This window comes from Corvus hawaiiensis, chromosome 5 (assembly GCF_020740725.1).
Source record: "Corvus hawaiiensis isolate bCorHaw1 chromosome 5, bCorHaw1.pri.cur, whole genome shotgun sequence".
Taxonomy (NCBI): domain Eukaryota; kingdom Metazoa; phylum Chordata; class Aves; order Passeriformes; family Corvidae; genus Corvus; species Corvus hawaiiensis.
The window spans coordinates 29,263,199-29,287,562 of record NC_063217.1 but is presented as its reverse complement, the minus strand read 5'-3'; the positions used below and the strand labels follow the sequence as shown (position 1 = coordinate 29,287,562).

At 40.5% G+C, this 24,364-nt stretch overlaps 1 protein-coding gene across 5 annotated transcripts in view; it reads left to right on the top strand.

The window, feature by feature from the left end:
- The window catches only part of DLC1 (DLC1 Rho GTPase activating protein), a 203,789-nt gene extending 179,964 nt beyond the window's left edge, over nucleotides 1-23,825 (top strand). For all 5 annotated transcript variants that reach the window (XM_048303347.1, XM_048303350.1, XM_048303349.1 and 2 more), the window contains 12 exons: nucleotides 1,287-1,368; nucleotides 8,493-8,556; nucleotides 11,315-12,738; nucleotides 13,839-14,015; nucleotides 15,920-16,079; nucleotides 16,319-16,517; nucleotides 18,446-18,659; nucleotides 19,077-19,191; nucleotides 20,096-20,317; nucleotides 20,754-20,971; nucleotides 21,148-21,321; nucleotides 21,858-23,825. In XM_048303347.1, the coding sequence (XP_048159304.1) occupies nucleotides 1,287-1,368; nucleotides 8,493-8,556; nucleotides 11,315-12,738; nucleotides 13,839-14,015; nucleotides 15,920-16,079; nucleotides 16,319-16,517; nucleotides 18,446-18,659; nucleotides 19,077-19,191; nucleotides 20,096-20,317; nucleotides 20,754-20,971; nucleotides 21,148-21,321; nucleotides 21,858-21,978 (3,170 nt within the window). In that variant the 3' untranslated portion in view covers nucleotides 21,979-23,825. The remainder of the gene's footprint in view (nucleotides 1-1,286; nucleotides 1,369-8,492; nucleotides 8,557-11,314; nucleotides 12,739-13,838; nucleotides 14,016-15,919; nucleotides 16,080-16,318; nucleotides 16,518-18,445; nucleotides 18,660-19,076; nucleotides 19,192-20,095; nucleotides 20,318-20,753; nucleotides 20,972-21,147; nucleotides 21,322-21,857) is intronic.
- The last annotated feature ends 539 nt before the right edge of the window (nucleotides 23,826-24,364 follow it).

Genomic DNA, 24,364 nt, shown 5'->3' with positions numbered 1-24,364 from the left:
CACAGAGCACATTTGATATGGGAGATTAATCAGTGAACCCTTGTCAGTTGCTTTGCTAAAACCGCAGTTTTCTGTAGAAAATACAGAATTCCTAGCATTTTGCAGAATTTGAATTCCTGAGGCAATTGTGGAAGCTGTGGATACCCTGTCCCTGGAAGTGTTCAAGGGCAGGTTGGACAGCTCTTAGGGAAACCTGATCTAATCGAAGGTGTCCCTGTCCATAGCAGGGGGCTTGGAACTAAATGAACTTTAAGGTCCTTCCAACACAAACCATTCTATAGTGCTATGAAAATGAGGATGTAGAACTCGTTTCTGTTGTTATAGAAAATTAATTAATTTCATAGAATTCATATAGTTCATTTTCTGTTAGTATAGAAAATATCTTTCTAGAAATTAATATCAGTCTTAATTCTTTTCCTCATTTCAGCTCATTCTTCCCAGTCTCCAGAAATTAAAAAATTCACAGGAAGTTACTGGGATCAGGAAAATTGTATGCAACTGCAGCAGTCTGTTCATAGATTGACCTTGTATTTCTGTGTGCCCTGAACAACCAGCAGCTTCGGGTGGGAGTTTTAGCTGTGCAAGGAATGCCAGATCAGGACCTGTATGACAGTCAGGAATCTGTGGAGTACAGTAAATAATATATATGTGTTTGCTGCTTCAGAGCTGAAGTAAATTTTCAGTTCTCTGCCAACATTGTTTCCTCCCCCTCACTCTCCCAGTTGTTTACCCAAATAATCTCCTAAGGAAAGGAGGCAGTATGGTCTCCACGCAGCTTGGCTTGCTTTCATTTCAAGCCGTATCTCATTAATGTATCAGTGTCAAACTTTTAAATAGCTTGATTAACAGCTAAGGAGATTAAAGGCTTTTTTTTTCATTCTTTCAGAGTTTTGGCATTTACTGACCTTTGTTCTTTAATGTGAGATATTAGTACTTTGATGGAGATTGCACATTTATTTTAAATAAAGCTAGCCTGAATTAGTTTGCACTTCTGATGTCTGATAGGGAAGCTTGCATTTGCCTTTTTCTGTCTCCCATTGTTTCATCTCTGCTTTAACAATTTTTCCTCTATTCTGTATATGAACTTTCAGTTATCAAGGCTGCATGTCAAAAATTTGTAGATGAAAAGGAAGCACCTCTGGCATTTGAGGCGATAGCATGTGTTTACCTAAGAAGTACCAATCACTGGCATCTTGATGAGCTCAACTGAAGGCAGCTGGTTGTTTGAAATAACGCATCACTGGGAATAAGTGTCACTTTGATTCCATCTGTTTCTTTTCCTACAGATCTCCTTTTTCCAGTTGACATTGCTCTAGTCAAGCGAGAGCACGACTTTCTGGACAGAGATGCTATTGAGGCATTATGCAGGTAGGTGAATAAAAATCACACTGCATTTTGAAACAAAACCCTTCCTGCGTAATAGAAAGTACCTGGAAAAAGCACAACAAAAAAAGACACAGGAAAGTTTGTGGTTTTCATTACAATACTTTATTGGGCTAAGTGATGTTTGGGGATCTTATTTTAAAAAATGTTGGGAGGAGAGTAGCAGGAATCTTTGTGAAAGGGATTTCATAGGCATATTTTTTATTATTCTTCTTTGTTTGCTTTCCTTCCTAATTCCCAAATAAGTTAGGCATGTGAAAGTAGAACTGTGCTGGCTATAGCCATCTGCACATACAACTGCAGCACCAATTCCCACACAGGAATTGGGTTTTGGGAACAGTGTTAGCAAAGCGATGCTGGTGCACACCATCACTCTCTTACCTTGGTGGACAGCTGTGTATACAAACAAAATGCTGTGTATACAAAGTGCTCTATATACAAACCCTCATGCTGGCCTCAGTGCATCACCCTGTGTAACATGGGTATGGCTGAAAGGGATAATGTAAGGGAATCTAATAGTTTATCACTACTCCAAAGACAGGCCTGCCCTCAGCCACATGCTCACATAAACTTATCTTTGTTGTTTATGGGCTCCTTCCACAAACCAGTTCAATTGGCTCACCCTACAAAAAGAGTCTTGATAGTCCTTTCCTGGGTGAGTAAAATAAATCAGTGGAAAAGCATAATGAAGTTCACAGTAAGTGTGAAGAATGGGACAGGACCCCACAGCCAGCTGCAGAAGCAGGAGAAGGGGTAGGTAGAGAAAAAGAGAGAGCAAGACTTGCTGGTGTCTAGCAGTTTTTTTTTTTACAGAACTACAGCCCCAGCATTACCAGTTTGGTCATAAAAGCAATCACAATGGCCCCATCTGACATCAGCTAACATTAATCCATCCATCAGTTACCTCCTCTAGTGTGAGTCCACAATCTTAAATGGCAAAAGAAAAAAGCTTTAACTTCTCATATCTTCTATTACCTAGAAATAAGTGCAGTTTTATGGCCCCATCCTTCAGTATGGCAGCTTTCCAAACTGCCTGCAAAATGAATGCTTTTGGATACTGCATACATGGTGTCTGCAACTCTAAATGTCAGTAATTCTAATGAATTACAAAACCCTTTTAAGAATAGCTTTAAGTTAATAGTGTTCTCATGCCATCACTGCCATACTTGGAGGGGAAAGAGAGGGACTGGAATTTAAAGTTCTTCAGAAATATTTACAGGATTTTCAAACTAAGAAAACAGATTTCTTTGTCCAGTCATTAGGAGGGGAAAAATCTCATTAATGTTAAATTCATGCAAGATGTGCCTTACTTAAGTGTGGTACATCTATTCCACCAATATTTAAATCTGATCTGTTGGTCTACTTATTTGTGTTCCCTGGAACTTGTGAAGTGAATGAACAGAAAGTACAGCAATGAGAATAAATGCTGATTCCCAGAAGCATGGTCGTCCCTCACCAGGAAAACAAAACACAGTCAAGGCAGCATATTTTGCATTTGGTGCTCACCTCCAAGAATACTTTTTAACCCAGGATTAATTAATTATACAGGGAAAAAAAGGTAGCAGATTTTTTCTCTGATGAAAGTAGCAATGTGCACTCCATATCTCTGTGAGATTTGCTGTTAGTATGATACATAAAAACAGCACTTTCTCTGAACACCAAGGAAAGTAAAAAGATCTGTGTCCAATGGAAGTACACATTGTAAATTTTCTAATGAAAGTGAGAAAACCAAAATTATACATGTATATAGTTGTTTTGTGAACATAAGAATCCTGTAATAACGCTACTGATTGTAAAATAACAGATTTTTATTTTCAGATTGTTTTCTGTGTAATAGGCATGTGTAATATTTATATGTAAGAATCCACTGGTCTTACTGTAGCTTGAGACAAAGATTTTAAGGGTTGAACTGTATCATTCTGAAGCCTGTGGCTTGTACATCAGAGTTATCTTTTACAAAATGACTTTAAATCTGACACTGAAGTATCTCCAGAAACATTCAGATACCACCTCAAAATAAAATTGAAGTAATTCAGTTAAGCACCTCAGATGTCTGAATTTGGCCTTTTACCTTGTGTGTTAGACAAAAGCAGTACATTATCACAACATTTTCACCTTTAGGGGTTTTTTTCCACACCTCCTTGTTTAATTTTGCAAAGCCCACTAAAAACCGTGGAGAAGAACATCGTTTGGAATGCTGCCTTTCTGCCTGCAGCCTGGGTTTATTTTGACTCATGCCACGGTCAGTGTGTAAACAGGAAAGGGGTTTGCTCAGTAAAGACTTGGAACAGTTTCACAACTGTAAGTCTATCACCATTTCTTGACTGAAAATCAGAATACTTTGGGAGTTATTTGCACTTTCAGCACAGAGCCAAGTGAACGCTGTACACAGTGGATGGTAACAAAATAAGTAAGTGGTCTGTGCTGAGAATCTGCTTTCTATGTAACAGCCAGTGTTTCCCAGAATTTCTAATTACCTTGTTCTGATAACTGCATGTGAAATAATTGTATTAAAAAAGACTGTAGAAATCACAGTGACAGGGATTTCTTTTTTAAGTTTGAAGCATTTTAAATGATAGTTTACATCTGTACAGTATTGTTAATTATCATTTAATAATATTATTAATGTAAGCAGGAAAATTAAGCTAACTTTAACTCACCCCACTATGTTTTTTATGGAAAATGTTTCAAGTGGAAAGGGGGTTGAGACTTGAACTACAGAGATAGCATATGGCACTCAGTAACAGATGGTTAAGAAGTGTCATTTAGTGATCTTACCATGAAATGTAGGGTTAAAAATCTAAGAGTGATGACCCTATTTTAATTTTCTTGGATGCTTTCTTAGTGACTGTGCAAACCAGTGCTGGCCTTGCTTTCTTAGGACTTTATGTAGATTAATGACTGGGAATTTTTCTCCAGCAGATAACTGGCGGCATCATGTGCTGATGAAACTAAGTACTGAAACGTGCTTATCCTAGAGGTTGTTGCTAAGTACAAAATACATAGCAAACCATGATGGAAATCCTTTCAAATCTCCTTGTGCATAGCTAGGAAACCGTTACACTATATATGCAAGAGGTTTCTTAAATCTTTTATCATCAGGACTTCTCATCCAAGAAATTGGTTGTAATGTATTCACTGTTTGTATCATTTGGTCTGTGGAGAGCTGGCCTCCTTTGCAGAACAACATGCAGATGAACCCCAGGAGCCAAAGTAGAGGCTGTCCACTGAGACAAGAAGTGTGATGAGTTAGTTACAGGTATAATGGAGCTGGAATTTGCTCTATAAGCGGAATTATGAATTTAGGTCCATCAAGAAAATATTTTAAACTTTAGAGCTAGATTACACAGTTCCTCAAATTCAAAATTATAATTTAAAATTCATAAATCTAGTATTCTGCATTGCTACTACCACTTTATTTGGGTGTGTGGGTGAGAACTTCTGTTAATAAGAACAAAATTAATTACCTGGGGTTACACCCAACATAGAACTGACTAGTACCTAGTTTAAAAAAGACTTCATGTCATAAACCCACATTTTAATTTAGAAGTTAGCTGTTCACACTACAGTTTTTCATAGTGAATATCTCATTCAGTCTGCCTCTCTTAAATGAAGTTCAGGCTAAATTAGTTTGGCCGTTTCTGAGGAGAAGACTAGTAAAAATGGTTTCTGAGAGAAGATCCAGTGTCCCATGTTTTGGGTGCAGCAGGTTCAGGCTGCCAGTGTAATTACCACTCAGGGCTGACTTGGGGTCTAGGACAGAGAGGCAAGTTCTGCTGCCTTGGTCATCCTCAGGAGGAAGGGGTTTGCAGAGCTGGGGTGAAGGAGAGTGAGAGCTAAGATAGGAGTCCACAGACAGTGAGGAAAAGTGATGTCTTGGAGATAGAATGCTCCATGGGAGTAACATAACATCTGGATGTGAAGATGTATAGAGAGGGCTGGCTCAAAGACATTTCTCTAAATGATGGGAAAGAATATTATCTTGTCATCCAGACAGTCATCTAGAGAGTGGCCAGGGTAGGAGGCATAGTCAAAATTGAGATTGAGACAGCCAAACAGTGAAAGTGGCTGTAACTGCTGTCAGCAGCAATCCTGCCCTTTCCCTCCCTCTCCCATCTTGTCTTCAGGAAGGTGTCACTGAGACAGGTTTGGGCAGAATAAGATGGAGCTAAAGAATGAGGCAGGTCTGCTGACTGTCAGTAAGGAAATGATAAGTGAACTTATACCTGGGAGTGGAGTTAACAAAGGAGAAGTTCCAGACCCAGAAGAGAAAATTGTGGTTTATTAACAGGCATCAATTTGATGAGAAGATCTGTTGAAAGTTAATGTGAGCTTATATGCTTAAAAAGTATTGCAAAGCATATGTGAAGGTTAGTGACAGTTGTATAGGTAAATCTCATCCTGACAAACTAAACTTTGTAAGCTTAGCTTTGCTGACTCACTAATGTGTTTGGAAGGCAATTTTGCATATTGCACTGTGTTTTCAGTGGTGTGTAGTTCAAGGACCTCGGCACTCCTGAATTTGAGCAAAAGTTGAAGCAGAACATGTGATGTATATAATGGAAGTTGCCGACCTGAGACAATTGCTGGAGAGATTTAGATTTCAAAAGGGAAACTGGTTTGGAGATGCATCCGTGTCAAATATGTAACAGAGACTTTATTTACCTCACAGCTGTTGAATTTAACCTCACTCATTGGGGGTTACCTTATCGTGCCTTCTTACTAATTTTTGTGAGGAGTGTGTCAGGAGATTTCTTTTTAAAATACCCTCTGTGACAATAAAGGTCTTTGCTCTACCCTTTTCCACCTATTTCAGGGGTTTTAGTTGAGTAGGAGAGAAGTCTGGGGATGTAATCTTTGTGAAATCAGAGATTGTCTTTATTAGTGGTCAGACAGGCTGGAGCTAGATAAAGCCTGATCCAGGGATTCAGTGGTAACTTCTCTCTGCATAAGCCAAAGGTTGCAACACTGTGAAATTTGTAAATTATTACACAATATAGAACTGAAACCAGTTTAATGTTTCCTGGTCTTGAGGTCCAGGACTTGAGAGGAGAATGTGTTTATAGCAGAGATGGAGGCAGCTTTCTGATGCTTGTGTGGCCTCTTGAAAAAAACCAAACAGTTTTTTGTGTAGCATGTAGATGGGACATTCACCCTTCACCCACACCGTAAATACAATTCCTCTGAATTCACTGGACTTGTGCATATGCCCACCAGCTGCAGCCAGCAGGCCTGAACCTTTTGCCTTCTAAATTCAGAACAAAGATGAAATCTGAATAAAAAGGAGAGATCTGGATAACTTTTCTAACCTGCCACTGCTCTACTATTTGACCTGTGGCAATTATTCCTGTTTCCCTTCTTCTCTGCTGTGTTATGGCTGGGTCTAATTATAGATCAAACTGCCTTTTCCTTTTTACTTTATGGCTTGCAGCAAAAGCATCAGTAGCAGCTTTCCCATTTTCTTTGATGGCTTCAGGATTGGGCCCTGTGTAAATACCATCTGCAGCCAATCCTGTGCATAAAAGGCAAGGGAAAAGAGAAGAAACTAGTAATTCTCCCTGTGCATACATTTTCTGCATTCAAGTACAAGCTTCATGAATCTGAGAAAATTCATTTGAAGCAATAGGGCACATCAGCGTTTCTTTTCTTTTTTAGTTTTTCAAAACTGCAGATACAGGCTCTTCTTCTCACTTTGCTCAGATGAATTATTATGTGAAAATTACATAACTTCCTTTGGAATGAATAAGGCTTTTTAAAGCTCAGCTTTGCTGCTGTTGAATTTGGGCTGTAGTCCAGTTAAAGGAAAGGGGTGGCCCTGCTCCTGTGCCGCCTTCCTGCACACACAACTCTTCACGCAGCTCAGGGGAAATTCAACTCCAAGAAATATTGAAAGATTGGTTTTCAGCTCAGTTAGTTTAGCTCATCCAACCCACAGTACAATCTCATGAGCGAAAGTATTGACACGGGACTAAATCATCACTTCCATGAAGCTGCTGCTTCAGTTTTTCTGCCTTCTCCATTCTGCCCAGCCTGTTTCTTCCTTTTGCCTTGCCATAGCACTGGCAGTTCTCTAACCACACTCTACCAGTACAGATTTTAGCTGAAGCATGTCCTTGGAGCAGTTTCTGGGGAGGCAAGGACATGGAGAAGGGCAGGAGACCACAGCAGCCTGCATTTAGCTGGGCTTAACCTGCCTTTGAGCTGTGTCACGAATAGCGCTGACTTTTGCTGTGTTTTAAGCTGCCTGTGTTCGGCCTTGCACACTGAATGTCTGGGGTAGAGCAGAGAAGACAGAAAATTTTTTGGTTGTTTTAGGGATACCTACCAGATCATTAGCTCGTTGAGGAATAGAGGAATGCTCATATGTATTCATACAGTACTCCAAGATATGCATCCAGACTGCTGTCATATTACACAAGGAGGCTGGTTAGCTATTGCTGCTGCAGCAATTAATTTTTGTTTAAATTTTAGTCCTTCAGAAAAATATTTTTATATGAAAGAGACTTTCCATTTAGAAAGCAGAAATTGGGTCTGTGTTCTGATTGGTTTTCTTGAAACTGACAAGTTGTCTTGTCCCAGGACTGTATTGAAAATAATCATTATTCAAAAAAAAATAAGCATCTAGTAAGTGGAAAATACGTTTTCCTCTGGGAAATTTCAGCTAATAAAGTACGATTTTTAAAGCAGCATGCTTTTTTAAATATAGTCACATGTTTACAGTGTCAAATTGGAAGACTTTTCTGTTATTTTTAGTCTGTCAAGGTTGACTGTTTCAGGGTTTGGATGTCTGCTATTTAGAACAAATGTAATTATTACAATTCGTAGGATGTGATATACTTCTCAACTTAGTCCAAATTTCCATTAACTTCTCTTTACTTTGGTTCAGGTAATTGCAACAAATAGTCATCCATCGCTCCCTCTGAAGTTAGAGTACAGCCAAATGTAATGGGTTAATAGTTAAGTAAATTAGGGCTCTAATTGAAACTCTGCTTGTGGCTATTTGTATGCAGAGCAGTTTGGGGACAGCCTTCACAAAAGCTTTGAACTGGAATAGCCTGTGTCAAAACACTGGAGTATTCTCTTAATATGGTTTCCTTTGCTCCTTGCAGGCGCTTAAATACTTTAAACAAATGTGCAGTGATGAAGCTAGAAATTAGTCCCCACAGGAAAAGGGTAAGTTCATTTAATGTCTTCTGTTACAGCATTGTGTGTTAATAAAACTGAAAAATAACATCTAGCAGATTGTTTAGCTTCAGTTTAGGATTACACCTGAGTAGAACCTGGCAAGGACACAGTAAAAAAGTAAAAAATCTGCTTACATTTCTTCTTGTGTTGTCACTGAGTGAAAGCTGCAGGGCTTGGCAGCGGGTAAATGTTGTCTAGCAAACTTTTCCCTGGGATGCTGCTTTCAGTGTGAAAGGCACTGGACTTCTCTGCCAGTGAGGTTGTTGGTGTTGGAGCCTATTGTCTGCACTCAGACAAGACTGTATAGAGTAGGCTTGGTGGCCATGGTGAGCTGACCTTAATGTTAGACGACTGTCTTTGATCTCATCTTCAGTTTTGGTTCTCTGCCATCATGTTAGAATTGTATTTTATTGTGATGTAGGCAGGATCAGTTAGACTGTGCTTAGCCTGCAAAGGAAAGGATTAGGCACGTTGCTTCCTTTCCAATATCTTTTCAGAATACAACAACTACCTTTTCAGAAAGTTTGCATGTTTCCAGGGAGCTCAGCAGGAATTAGAAGTGTTTCCTGAATCTTCAGGATTCCTGTGGAGCAGGGTGAGAAATAAGAGAGCATCTACTGTAACTTCAGTAAGGTAGTACCAACTTGCTAATAAGGTACCACTCAATAGCTGTCTTAAAACTATGTGTGTGTCCTAGTAGGGATCAGTAATTGATACTGTCCCCTGGGATATGACAACTGCAGATAAAGATGACTGAGTTAAGGCAATACAATGCTGCCCTACCCTTAACAAGAATGCATACAAATGCTCTGAGGTTGTTTACCAGGAATTAATCCCCTCTTTCCCTATCTGTTTGAGGTATGTTGGAAAGAGCATCCAGGCTCCAGAAGATAACACTCTGAGGCAGCATATGTAGGAACGCCTTAAAAGTAGGGGTAGGCAGCTGGATTGCCATTTATGACCACCAGAAGATTTCTCATCCTTGTTCCTGAACCTTGCTAACACTGGAATGATCAGTGTTGGTATTAGAGGTCAGACCAGACCTGACTTCAGGTCCAAACCTCAGATCTTCCAGAGTCTGGATGTTACCTTTTGTTTCAGTCCTTCCTGAATTTCATTCACCAGCCATGTTCTGGCAGATGGACTTGGAGCCGATTCCCTTTTGTTATTGATGTCAATAAATTCAGTACTTTAAAGCTTTTTAGTACTAGAGAAAAATTGTGCTGCCAGAAACATATGTTTCTTTATGTTTCCACTGGCTTCTTTGCAAATTAAAATCACTTTATTGCACCTTTTTTTCTTCCAATCAAATCTCATTCACCACCAAACCGTCATTATTATCCACTGGCTGTTTCAGATGACTTTTTTCCTTCTGAAAACTTTAAATGAGCAAGCTAGAATTCTTGGGTTTTCATCTGAGTCATGGACAGAAGTAGTTTGCAGTAGCTGGGAAACAAAGAAAATGATGCTTGCTCTGTGTCTCATGTGTATTTGGTCATAAAGAAATAAATACAGTATTTCACTTATTTTCCTGAGTTGCTGAAATGTCCTATTAAAAAAAAAAAAAGAAAGAAAAGAAAAACTAGGAGGTGATCAGGATCTGAAGTATGCATACATAAACTACTTGAAATATGAATGATTTACTTGTTTTTCAGAGAATAAATGTTTGTATTCTTGGCACACAAATAGTTACAGTTTGGGGTATGCATATGTGTTTGTTTTTAAATTAAAGCAAATTAAACAAATGAAGTGAAATTCATGGAACTGGGTGGCAATTAGTCTAAACACCAAAGATTATTTTGTGGTTTCATGGTGTTATGTTAAAATATCTTCACTGGTTTTATTTTTCCGATGTGAAACTTTCCATATATTTGGAAGACCAAATATATCAGGATCATTCCCTTTCAGTATTTAGATTAAAAGATTGTAGGCGTAATTGATGTATGTGTAATTGTACTCGAAGCATTACTCATACATCAAACATGTTATTTACAATTTACTTACGTGCTTCGCTGTCAGTGAGCTCTTGCTGCTCACTATCTACGTGTGTTAAAGTTTGCCTGAAGCTAGCCTGAATTCACAGGACATTCTTAAAATGTTAGCTGCTAGCCTGTGGGAGGAAGAGTGGACCAGGTAAGAGCCTGGAGCCATCACACTCTTGCAGTGCAAGGGCTTCTTTTGCTGTCTCATTAGTCACAGTGAGGAGGCTGTTCAGTTCCCAAATGGGTAAGGAATTAAGCCACTAAAATTCAGAATGTATGAGAAACATCTCGTAATTGCAAAGAGGAGTATAAACATATAGCCACTATCAACAAAGTGTAGCTTTGGAGAGAGTCCAGAGGGACCCCAACCTCTGACTGACTCCAGTTTAAAATGTTATGCATGCCAGGAATTTCCATTGATGTGAGGGCTATCCACTGTGACCAATTAATTAAAAGTCTATGGATACTAGGGTTTTTAAAATAGAACAATTTAAAGTAGATTGTATTGTTTGTTTCTTTTTATGAACAGAGTATCTTTTGTATTTAAAAACCGTTAAAATATATTGCCTGTACCATGTTATCTTTTCCCGTGACAGGCTTTATGGCCTAATCTTCCTCTCCCTGAAGTAAAAGACTGTTTTCACTTTAAATTCAGTGGGAACAAGGTCATGCTTAAAGCAGTTTAGTGGACATTGTATTTAAATGCAACCACCTTTGCTGTTTGAGCAGTTTGCAAGCAATACTTTCAGGGTTCTTCTTTGCAGAGTGAAGATTCAGATGAAGATGAACCTTGTGCAATAAGTGGCAAATGGACTTTTCAGAGGGACAGCAAGAGGTGGTCGAGGCTTGAAGAGTTTGAAGTCTTCCCTCCAAAACCAGACTTGAATATCCCGTCCCCAGAAGCTCCTCATCTTACGAACGCTGCAAGCCGTGAGAGCGTGCTCACAGACCTCAGCGAACGCCAGGAGGTGGCTTCTATTCTGAGCATCAGCAGCACCAGCAGCCACCAACCAACCCTGCAGAGCGAGGCGTCTACCACCAGGACAAACTCAGTAGTGAGCGTTTGTTCATCGAGCAATTTTGTAGCCAACGATGACTCATTCAGCAGCCTGCCCTCGCCCAGGGAACTGAACTTCAGCTTCAACACAAAAGCCAATGAGAAGAATGCCAAGTCCAAGACAAAGAGCCTGCTCAAGAGAATGGAGAGTCTTAAAATCAAGAGTTCTCACCATGGCAAGAGCAAAGTTCCTTCAAAGCTTGGCCTGATTATTAGTGGGCCAATCCTGCAGGAGGGCATGGATGAAGATAAGCTGAAACAACTTAACTGCGTGGAGATTTCCGCCCTCAATGGCAATCACATCAACTTCCCTATGGTACGAAAGAGGAGCGTCTCCAATTCCACCCAGACCAGCAGCAGCAGTAGTCAGTCTGAGACGAGCAGTGCTGTCAGCACACCCAGTCCTGTCACACGAACACGCAGCCTCAGTGCCTACAACAAAAGGGTGGGCATGTACCTGGAAGGCTTTGACCCCTTCAATCAGTCAACGTTCAGTGATGTGATGGAGCAGAACTTCAAGAACCGGGGCAGTTTTGCGGAAGACACCGTGTTTTTTATCCCTGAGGATCATAAGCCTGGCACTTTTCCCAAAGCACTCTCCAATGGCAACTTCTCCCCGACAGAAAGCAACACCTCTGTTAACTGGAGGACAGGGAGTTTCCATGGACATGGCCACCTCACCCTCCGGAGGGAAAACAGTGGTGACAGCTCCAAAGAGCTAGGCATGGGAAAAAGGTGCAACTCCTCCAGTTCGGTGAGCAGCCGCCTGAGTATTTACGACAACGTGCCAGGTTCGATCCTGTATTCCAGTACAAGCGACCTGGCTGACCTCGAAAATGAAGACATATTCCCAGAACTAGATGACATCCTATACCATGTCAAAGGGATGCAGAGAATAGTGAACCAGTGGTCAGAGAAGTTCTCAGATGAAGGGGACTCTGACTCAGCACTCGACTCCATCTCCCCATGTCCTTCCTCTCCAAAGCAGATTCACCTTGATGTAGATAATGATCGAAGAACACCAAGTGACCTCGACAGTACAGGGAATTCACTGAATGAAACGGAAGAGCCCACAGGGATCCAGGACAGGAGAGACTCTGGGGTGGGTGCATCGCTGACACGGTCCAGCAGGTGAGACCATGAGCATTGGGACTTGGGGTGGCCTGGGAATGTCCCCTCCAGACCAAGTGGCTCTATAGTAGCTGCACCACTCTTAGTTAAGGTGCAGTAGAAGCTGTGGCCATTCAAGCACACGTGTTGTTCCATTGCTTCCCAAAACCATTATGGGGAAGGGAAGTATTTGTGCAAGACTTTGTGGTTCCTACAATTCATAGTTGTATGTTTGTATGTTGAGCTTGAGTTGTCATTGAAAAAGCAATGTTAAGGCAGTTTTGGGGCACAATAATTCTTCAAACTGAAATGGTCCATGGGAGGGGAGGGCCATCAGGTAGGATTAATCACTTTTTACGTTGGCTAGGAGAACCAAGAATAAGTGTGTTCTGGTTTGTGTCAGTCTGTAGTAAAAGCCTTGACTTTTAGACTACTTCAAAAAATTGCATTTTTCAGTAGCAGGCTGTTTCTAATAGCATGCTAGGGCACTAAATCTGTGGGGAAAATGAGGCTTGTTTACTTTCTCTTGATCACTGTAGCACAGTGGGAGACTGGGGGAGTTCTAGTGGCCTTCAGATTCTGCTGGGAGTTTTACAACAGGATGGATGACTGTATTTTGTATTGTGAGTAGAGCAAGGATTTTAATTCTTTCTAGCTTTGTTTCCAGTTTTCCTTAAAAGTGGTGCAAATCATTTAGTCATCTACAGCTGCTTGTATAGACTTAAAAGGACTTTTAGAAGTGCAGAGTTCCTATTTGATGTGTCTTAAAAATTCATGCCATTTTTTCTTAATGGAGTTTTTTGATTCCCATTGCCGTAATACTGAAAGGACTTCGGAAGAAGGGTGTTGGAGCCCTTGGAGGATATCTGATAGGGCAAGGCTGTGTAGCTAGCACTGAGCTGTGGGTCAGCTCAGAGTACACATTCCCATCTGAAGCACATGCACATGCTGCATCACACCAGGTGAGGCAGAAACACTGCTGGCTGATGCCTGTGAAATCTCAGAAGAATGCAGCTGCCAAGGGCAGGGATCTCAGCGGTACATTTGCAGTAATTCCTGCACGTGTCTTGGAGAGACATTTCAGTAACCTGCCCTTTCTCTGTCTCCCATCTTCTCCACAGGCACAAGCTAAGGTGGCACAGCTTCCAGAGTTCCCACCGGCCCAGCCTCAGCTCGGCATCACTGCAGATCAACTGCCAGTCTGTGGCACAGATGAACCTGCTGCAGAAGTACTCTCTCCTGAAGCTGACTGCTCTCCTGGAGAAGTACACACCTTCCAACAAGCATGGTTTCAGCTGGTAAGGACACAGTGCTGTGTATAGAGAGCCCAACTATGCAAGCATGACAGTTGTGCTTGTCCCAAGCAACTTTTGGAAAGATGCAATGAATCCCTCCAATCCCTCTTTTTCCATATTTGCACTTCTTCCTCCAGCCTGTGCTGACAGTGATTTGTAGTTTCCTAAGACGGGGCTAAAATCACTAACCCTTTACATAAGTGTAATCCTATAAGACTTGAGAGATGTGTTTATGGGGATATGTGGGGGAACCAAAGCAAATGAAGTACAGACCAGCTTTCTGAATGGGAAGATGTTCAGTATCTATAGCAAAAGAAGGACCACTTGTTTATTGAGGCAGTTAGCAAGCAGTGGCATAAATTGCTGCCAATCTTAACTTTTCTTCAGTTATTCTTAAATATTTGCATTATTCCCTTCACATAATTATGTAATTAAATAATGTAAATTTCTCTTAATTCTAGTATCTCACTAGTCAAAATTTTTTTTCCCTTTTTAAGGCACTATAAATCAGTTAGCTTGCAAAAGAGATGGAGAGAAGAATACAGGTTGGGAGAACCATGGAGTTTTTTGTAGGCAGCAATTTCTGCTGTGGCCAGGTGTTTGTAACCCAGTTTAGTATTTTTTGTCAGAAGAATGAAATAGAAAGCACTTTTATTACTGTATCTGCAGTACAGCCTGTGTAACCTTCAGGATGCAATGGACGCAAATAAAATTTTTCTTGTCCCTACCACAGGCCAGCCTCCTCCCTTCCCCAGGAGTCATAGAGAGTATTTAGCTTTGGCATCAAAGTACCTCCTGTTCAAAGGCTGTTATTATGTCAGTCTTTCTAAATACAGAAGTTGTTTGTTCTGAAAGACAGAAATAAGTATTGACCAGTTATCCCTGCATGCTTCAGATTCTCAGTGGAGATCGCAATGTGTTTTTTCACATTCCATTGGCATGTTTTTTGACAAAGCAAGTATTATTCATACATGTATCAATAATGCTCTAAACTTAACTCTGTGGCAACACAAATTGGTTCTGTTTTACTATGTAACAGATTTGTCAGCTGTAAACCCAATGCACTGTTTGTATAGCAGTACTATATGTTAAAATGTTAAATGTCTCCCTGTTTTCAGTGCTACTGTGTCCTGTTAGTTGTCACACTGGATATTAGCTTTCCTCCCTGTTTAGGAAAATGACCTCAATATTTTCACATTTTTGTGCCTTTTTTTTCCCCTTTATGAAACCAATACTCTGGGGGACCCAGGGGTAAATCATTCTTTTGTGTTTAGTAACTTTTTCCTTGGAGTCATAAGCAGATGGAAAGGCCTCTCAATGAAACTGGAGTGGGAGGTGGGGGTAACAAAAGTCACCGGCTAACAAGGAGGGGGGTCCCTCAAAAGGGTTGTTTATAGAGCTGAAATTTTTAGCTGACAAACTCAAATGTATTACATCAGTTTCCTGCTGTTCTGCACACTGGTGGGTGGTGGACCCAGTTTGAGGACTTTGCAGAACAAGTAGTTGACATACAAAAGCTCATTGTTCAAATGCCCATCTTTCCTGAAACCTAAAGAAGTAGTGTTATAAGGGGTCACTGACTGCAAGATTTATTTTGACTCTTTTGCAATTCAATCTGGCCCCTGCAGTTTTACCCTGTAGCTTTCGTTCTCCTAACATTGATGGAGTAGCACCACATTAATACTTAGAGGCAGCATACTGCTCCAAATGTCAAGCCTTTCTCTTAGAGAAACTCTTGTTTTCTTTCCTCTCACCCTTTCCAGCCCTGAATGGATTAGCTAATTTATACTGTCACCATTGTTCATGTCACTAAAAGTGTTTCACTTACTTTCTGAATTACTGGAAATACAGAAGATAAATAGTCAACAGAGGTTTAATTTAATGTGTCATTCCCTTTGCTTAAATAGGGCAGTACCAAAATTTATGAAAAGAATAAAGGTGCCAGATTATAAAGACCGAAATGTCTTTGGAGTACCACTGCAAGTGAATGTGCAGCGCACGGGGCAGCCTCTTCCCCAGAGCATTCAGCAAGCCATGCGATATCTCCGCAACCACTGTCTGGATCAGGTGCGTTTTGCTAGGCTCTTATTCCACATGCATGCACCACCCAAAGCCCAGCTTTCCATTGGTTTTTATTGTTCCTGAGTCAGACTGAAAAAGGTAGACTCAAAACAGGACAAAACAGATAATTAATTCATGGAAAGCTTTCCACAAAATTAGAACCCATACTTAAGCTAAAGAGCATGCTTGGATTTCAGATTTTCTGGATTCATTATAAATGTATTTACTGTTATATGTATATATAGGTTGGGCTGTTTAGGAAATCTGGAGTCAAATCAAGAATTCAGGCTTTACGTCAAATGAACGAGAGTTCCACAGACAGCGTCAACTACGAAGGCCAGTCTGCCTATGATGTAGCAGACATGTTAAAGCAATTCTTCCGTGATCTCCCTGAGCCTCTCATGACCAACAAACTCTCCGAGACCTTCTTACAGATATACCAATGTAAGTAGTGAGACTTCTGCAGCAGACCGCAAATGGTCGTTTGTGTAGCAAGGGTGGAACTTTGTAACACTGCTGCTTTGGGCACTACACGTGTGTCCTATGTTGGTCTTTGCCTTTCTCCAGTGACTGTCACAGTTCAGGCTGCCTCATAAGGAATGGATTTTTTGTATTGTAGTTTTGTAACAATTTATAGTACAAGTTCTTTTAATTTCACCTTTCTCTCTAGTTCAGGAACAAATATAAATCTTCCATCACTTGCTCTAAATTTTCTTCTCTTCTTTGACCATACTTGATATTATGGTTTGAAAATAAGCCTCATCTAATGTGGCTAAGTAGACAAGCAGAGGAAACACTACATGAAGAGAGTTTGGGGCTTTTGAGGGGATTGGCAAGGCTACCAAAAATTTTTGTTTTCTTATAATTCATTTTCTGCTATCCTTCACCTCAACTGTTTAAAAAGAACCTCTAAGTGGTAAGCTTTTCTATTACCGACTTGTAGCTACTTTAAAGATAAGTACCATAAACACAAGTGTTCAGAGTAAATCACATAAAAAATGGAGTTTATCAATGCTTGTGAAAAAGAAATAATTACAAAAAGGTCACAGGAGTTTCCTTCAGAGCTCCATGGGTGGAGATGATGTTTTAAAATATCATACAGACCATTTTTTCAGTGCACGCTTTTGTTTGTGCGTTTGGATTCCCAAGCAGGTTTATGGAGAAAATTAATTAGGCTCTCCACTTCCATGCATATTAAACAGCAGCCCTGTGGGTTTAGAGCCAAAAAAAGTTTGACAGAGCATTGCAGGAATATCTGTTCCTTTCCTTTTGCAGGCGGTAGGTCTGAGGAATTCCCAGAGGTGGTCGGGAAGTATTATCTCTCTGTAAAGCAAAGAGCCTTAAAACAGCTGTAAATTTTGCTTCCCTGCAAACGGCAAAATTTCCCTTTGCTTTGGTGCTATGCACCAGGCTGCACACTGGAATGCATGGGGCTTAAATGTGCTTTGAGCTGATTGAGAGGAGAGCATGGAAAACAGAGGATTTTTGCTTATAACTGCTTTCTAAACTTACTTGCTAGCCTTACAAAGTTGCTGAAGCCCAAAGCAAATACCAGTTAAATATCTGGGGAGTACCATGTGTATTATGAGACATGCAGTGAGGGTGGTGGGCTGCTGCTGATGATATAAATGCTCCAGGACACAGACTCTGATGTTGTCTTCAGAGGTGGCTTATTGGAAATCCCTTTATAAGAAGCAGATCTGGTCTGGGTTATTTCATTTTCTGTTCCTTTCAAGTTTGGAGGAGAAAGCTTATATAAAAGACACATCAAATTTTTCCAATGGCTGTTTGTTGTTCGTAACCAAGGAGCTGTTTAATGGTATGGGGCTTCACAGCGTTGACTTTCTTTTTCCACCACATGACTTTGAATGATCTGCTCAATAAAGTAACCCTCTGTGTTCAGTAAAGCACTTTCTGGATATTTTATGACATCACTGCTGAAAAGGTTTGCTAGCTAATTTATTTAATTAATTTACCTATTCTAAAATGCATTCATGTTTTAAATTTCTTTGCAAGCCAAAGAACTTCTAAATTGGCTGAACTCTGTTTGCTTGTTCCCTGCCTGACTCCAGGCTTCTGTCCTTTTAGTGCATCTGTGGGAACATGTAGCTGTTGAAGCTAAATCTAAAATTAACTCTGGCCTAGGCACAGCTTCTTGCTTGCATTTCTTGTGAGGCAGGAAATAGCTGAGGGTAGTTAAACTAGTGGGTTAAAAAAAATTCCTTCATGTTTCCTACAAATGGTATGCATCCTGAAGGAAATCACTTCAAACTCGAGTCAAATATTTGAAGCTGGAGTTTGCTTTGGGATGTATTCATGCTGTGTGTGTGGAAAATCAATGGGCTGATGAGAGAATTACTGATATTATGCAGATGTGCCAAAGGATCAGCGTCTCCAGGCTATCAAAGCTGCCATTATGCTTTTACCTGACGAGAACAGGGAGGTCCTCCAGATTCTTCTCTATTTCCTGAGTGATGTCACAGCTGCAGTGAAGGAAAACCAGATGACACCAACAAACCTGGCCGTCTGCTTAGCACCTTCCCTCTTCCACTTGAACACTCTCAAAAGAGAGAATTCTTCCCCAAGGTACGTTTCTGGGAGCAGGGCTCACTGGTCCCATAGCACAGCTGGCAGGATGTGCAACAGGCACGGTCTAGGATTGATCCTGTCAGCTGTGATCGCCTCGGACACCTCAGAGAGCACCGGCTGTAGAACAGTTATGGGATCCTACCTTTTGTTGGAGATTTTTTAAAATATAAACAAGTTCATAAGATGGAAAAAAATAGGGGTAGAAGGAGGGAATTCCAAAGAACAGGTTTAGAAAGAGTAGCAAGAGAAGTTGGCAACACCATGCCATTATTTGGTACCAGGCAGCACTGCTCTAAATTACCAATTACTCTAAATTTGGGAATTCTACTGTTTTCTTCCCAAAAATGTCTCTTGCTCTGCAACAAATAACTGGATTTGTGTATGTGTGTATGTGTGCTCTTTTCCCCTGTGAAGGGTGATGCAAAGAAAACCAAGCCTGGGAAAACCCGATCAAAAGGACCTAAATGAAAATCTGGCTGCAACCCAAGGGCTAGCTCATATGATTGCTGAATGCAAGAAACTCTTTCAGGTAAAACACCTGTTTACAAAACTGATGGGTGGAATATTGATCAACATGTCTTAGATCTGCTGTATAATGGAAAGCTAGGAATGTCTCTTTATTTTAATGGAGTTTAGCACATGATAAGTAGCTTTTTAAAAACCTTTGCATCCTGATCTGTGGGCATACATGAATTAGAAGTGGTGCCAGAAGAGAAGAGAGTTGTTCTGTTGGCACCGGTGCTCTAAAGTCAGGAGGCACTTGTGGGGTTTGGCACATTTTTGTTGCATCCGAACACTTGAAATACGTTTTCAAGATTTTATTGCGCAGCCATGAGGATCTGTGAACCTCAGCTCTAATTACAAAGCAAGAAGCTATTTCCAGGAATTTCAGTGCTCATTTTATACTTAAATTCCCAAGAGTTAGCAAGACAGGCCACAAAAGCATCCTGGAATGTAACACTGTCAAACCATAGGTTGAAGGGTCTGTAGGAACTAAAGCACGGTCCCTCTAGGGCCTGCGATGGAGAACCAGACAAGCCGAGTCCTGGTTTTCCTCACAGTCATCAAATCTTTTCAGAGCCCTCAACTGAAGACGTGCCTGTCTCTTTTCTTGCAGCTGACAACTGTTCCCTTCTTCCTTCAGTTTGCAGGATAAACTGTGCTGTGGGAATGAATCTAGTTGTGTAGTAAAGGGGGATACTCTACAGAATAAAATAAGACACCCCATAAAAGAGAGACTAATTTGAGTTAAATCAAACTCACAAACATAATTTTGGCATTTCTGCTTATTGATTGCTCAACCTGACACATGCACATCCCATCACTTACAAAACTAACATACACAGCTCCCTGTGGCTATTGGACTGCCAGACTAACACAGTGATCTGGGAAGAGAGCTGCAAGAGGATGATTTCACCCTTGTCATCCCTCAGATACCTGAAGAAATGAGCAGGGGTCGGAACTCGTACACAGAGCAGGACCTGCGTCCCCTCAGCCTGGAGGAGCTCCGGGGCAGCAGTAGCAACACTGAGCCCTCCGACTACCACTGCTACCTCCAGGACTGCGTGGATGACTTACTCAAGGAGATGAAGGAGAAGTTTAAAGGCTGGGTCAGCTGCTCCACATCAGAGCAAGCAGACCTGGCATACAAGAAGGTATGCACCCTGTCACTCACACCACAGCTCTGGGTCTTAGCTCACTTGTGACATAAGATATTATAGAAGGTTCAGTACACATCTTTACTTTGCAGATAGATATTAGGAAAAAAATCTTAATCTTTTGATGCAGTTGCACATCATATAAAAACACTGTTGTCTTTCAGCAGTAGCTTGCTAACATGCACTGATTTGTGTTCTTCTGTTTATCCAGCCCAGGAATGTTCACTGTATTGAATTTACACACCTTCACTCACACATGCAAAGCCTTAACAAGCTGAGTCACTATGCAGGCAGTAGGAAGTTTCTAATCTCTGATCTTGTACAGCTCAGAAATAGCAGATGGAGAAGTGTTTCAACAAAATTTTTAAAAAATAAACTTGAAAAAGAAAGTGTAAGGAAGAGGAAAACTAAGGAGTCTGCTAATTTTCCCCAGGTATGTGAAGGTCCCCCACTCCGATTATGGAAAACTACCATTGAAATCTCAGCTACACCAGAGGATGTTTTAAATCGTTTACTTAAAGAGCAGCATCTTTGGGATGAAGATCTTATAGAGTCAAAAGTAATTGAGCCTTTGGATAGCCAGACAGATATATACCAGTATGTCCAGAACAGCATGGCACCTCATCCAGCCAGGGACTTTGTGGTCTTAAGGTAAGACTTTCATATGCAATGATGTTTATATCCTACACATATGACAGCCTTGACTATTTCTTTATAATGTCAGCTATACTGGTAAATATCTATTTGTGCCTAATTTGAATTCTTATTAGATGTTTGCATTACTGTTTGTCAAATAAAAGATTTTTGGTTTTCTTCTTTTTTCTTAGAACATGGAGGACAAACTTCCCCAAAGGAGCTTGTGTGCTACTAGCAACCTCAGTGGACCACGACCGGGCACCCATGGCAGGTGTTAGAGTCAATGTGCTTCTGTCGAGGTATCTGATTGAGCCCTGCGGGTCAGGAAAATCGAAACTTACCTACATGTGCAGAATTGATTTAAGGTAGGAAATCCCACTTTGTCCTTTGGAGGTGGTAAATTTTCTTGTATAGTTTCAGTGTGGTCAGTGGAAAACTTAGACAGTTCAACAGACTTTAGCTTGGCCAGTAGAACATCCTTCTCAAAGACAAGCACGCAGGTCTCTGAGATGCCACAGAAAGTTGGCTTCAGAGCACATCTGGCAGCAGGTATAGTTTGTTTCATTAGAAGCCTCCAGTATGTGCTCCACCATCACTATTGATATACAACCCCACCCCTTCCTCTGACAGTCATATCTGGATGCAAGGACATGTTAATTTTAATATTAGGGTAGTAAAGAGGACCAGGTTGTCACAAAACTTTCCATAACTTTCCCTTACTGTGGCAAACTTGGTTTTGAGCAAATCTATATATTAGTACGGTTGAGCTGCGCACTAAGCAGCACTAAGGAGATTTCCTAGTCAGGCATTTAACCAGCCAGATACATATTTGATTGTGACTAAGAAAATACATAAAGTCACTGATACCTTCCTTTTCATTACTTTTTCCTGCACGCAACAGGGGCCACATGCCAGACTGGTACACCAAGTCTTTCGGACACTTGTGTGCATCAGAAGTTGTTAAGATACGAGACTCTTTCAGTCAGCAGAGTCCTGAGAGCAAAGAAGTAAAATCCAGGTGACTACTGAAGAGGAACAGCCATGCGCTCCACACCTCAGCAACGTAGACATTACCCAAAACTGAGACCTGCGCGCTGCAGACCAGACCTGTGCTCCATCTACAAGTCGTGTCGTGAAGGGATGACAGCGTGAGAACTTGACTGTGAGCATTACTATAGGACTGTGGCCATACCATACACTATAAAGCTGCTTCCTGTCTGTGTAAGGTCTATAGTGTAGGCCTCGACTGGAATACATAGGAGAACTGTGCAAAAAATAAAAATTAAAAAAAAAAATGTCTATTAGATGGTTTGAATTGCTTCTGAGAAGCAAATTTCTTTAAATGCAAAATATATTATGAAATATGGTGAAGGCTCATCATTCCCATGTGAAATACTTAGCTTTATGTACATACTCATGTCATTTTATTTGTAGTGCATTGAGGGACTGGTGTATCCACTGGAATAGTTGGTACTCTTCAATATGTTCTCACTGAGATAAGCAGAGAAAGGTTTGCACAGAGATTAAAGTGTGAATGAGTGTGATAATGATTGAAAGGATAGAAGAAGTCGAACTTGAAATGTGTCTGGTACACTGATAGGCAACCAGAATGGATTTTAGTATGCTGGATACAGTTCAACCTTGAATGGGACTCCCCTGTGGACCAGGAGTAGCCATCCTTCAAATGTGCTAGTTGTGCCTTTTCCTCAGCTCTAAGCTTGTTGAAAACCCTAAGCAGATGTTACAAGAGGCTTGCTTCAGCTACTGTCCACTCCTTATCCAGATGATCTTTTAGGAGTGATGACCAATTCTATAGCAAATTTAAGTAAATATACTTTTGAGCAAAGTAACAGCTTAGAAATGAAATGCCTGCAACAGTGAGGAGAGCCAATAACATCAGTCGTTTAAAAAAACTCAATATGTCTGTTGCTTTTACTCCTACCTGCATTATCTATAGGTGTTTTAATGAGCTTTTATATATTTTATTGTATTCTAATGGCTCAAGAGGAAAAAAGTCAACACTGGAGTTGTGGTGACAGGAGGTGGCAGGACTCCTGCAGTAGCAGCTGGGGTGACTTGGCTAGGGAGGGTCACACAAGCTCTTTCCCTTACTCTCCCTCCTGTGCCTGTTTTCCTAAAAGCTGCATGTTAACATGAACAGAACCTGCATGTGAGCAGTTTGGAGGGTTATATTAGGGGCCAGAAAGGAGGGAGGGTGCAGTTTTGTCTTTGGTTTTGTTTTGTTTTAAACCCTTTGGGATATTTCCCCCTTCTTGAGAATCAGCTTGTATGAACTGTAGGAAGTCCTGAGGTCCTCTGGAAAGATGTCTTTCTGTAGGTTTTACTGTAAAGGTAAAGATTTGTTTTCAAGGTGCAGTATTAAGTGATAAATGTATTTTGTGGCTAGGGTATGAATGAGTTGCAAGATGGAATTTTGACTGAGACTTTTTTACCATTGTCAGTATTATTTTAAGCTTTTTGATGAAGATTTTTTTTTATAATGGCAAATAATGTAGTACTTCCAGTAACAATGTTCCTCATGAGTAGGAAAATCTTGTATATTCTTCTACATCAAACACTTCTGAATTTGTAAAATTGTATGTTGTACATACCATTCTATTGTAAACATGTATACTTGCCCACAGTGTACTGTCAAACATAGATTAAGCATGATAAAGATTATTTAAAATATACCTGTATTTATACCTCAGATATTCTTTTTGGGTTTTTGTACCTCAAGTATGTTTTCTATTGTAAATGTGCTTTACATGAGTATGATCTACGCGAGAGAAAGGAAAATGTTTAACTTGCTATAGATGTCTGTACAGAATATACTCAATAAGTGCACTATTAAATGTTTAAAATTGGATATTCATAATGAGTTTTATTTTATTCTGCATTCTTCCTTCCACTGTTATACCCAGAGGGGGAGGTGTTTTTCTTACTTCTGGTTCTTTGCATACTACAGCCAACAGCGGAGCCACCCCTGCCCTCTCCCAGACTGATATTTTTAGTATTGTTAAAGGCAGGTACTAAAGCAACTGCAAAGTTTTTGGAAGACAGGACATCACAATGACAGATAGCTGGACAGAAACATTCCCTAGTCAATTGCTTCATACTTCTATAATGAGAAGAAACCTCTGGTTTGCTCCTGTCTTGTAGAAAGGTATGCTTGAATTTAACAGGGTGGAAAGCAGCAGTATGCAATGCTGGAAAATAATTCATTGCTTTCCTATTTTCTAAAGAGAGAATGAGGGCATGATGAGTTGTGGAGTCATAGGTTTGCTTCAAAAAATGCAAGTGTAAAAGTAATTGGAGAAAGTTAAAGCACACCCAGCAGTGAAATGAAGCCAGAGGAGGCCAGGAGGATATACAAATAACTGACTGAAGTGAAAACCCAAGCCAAAG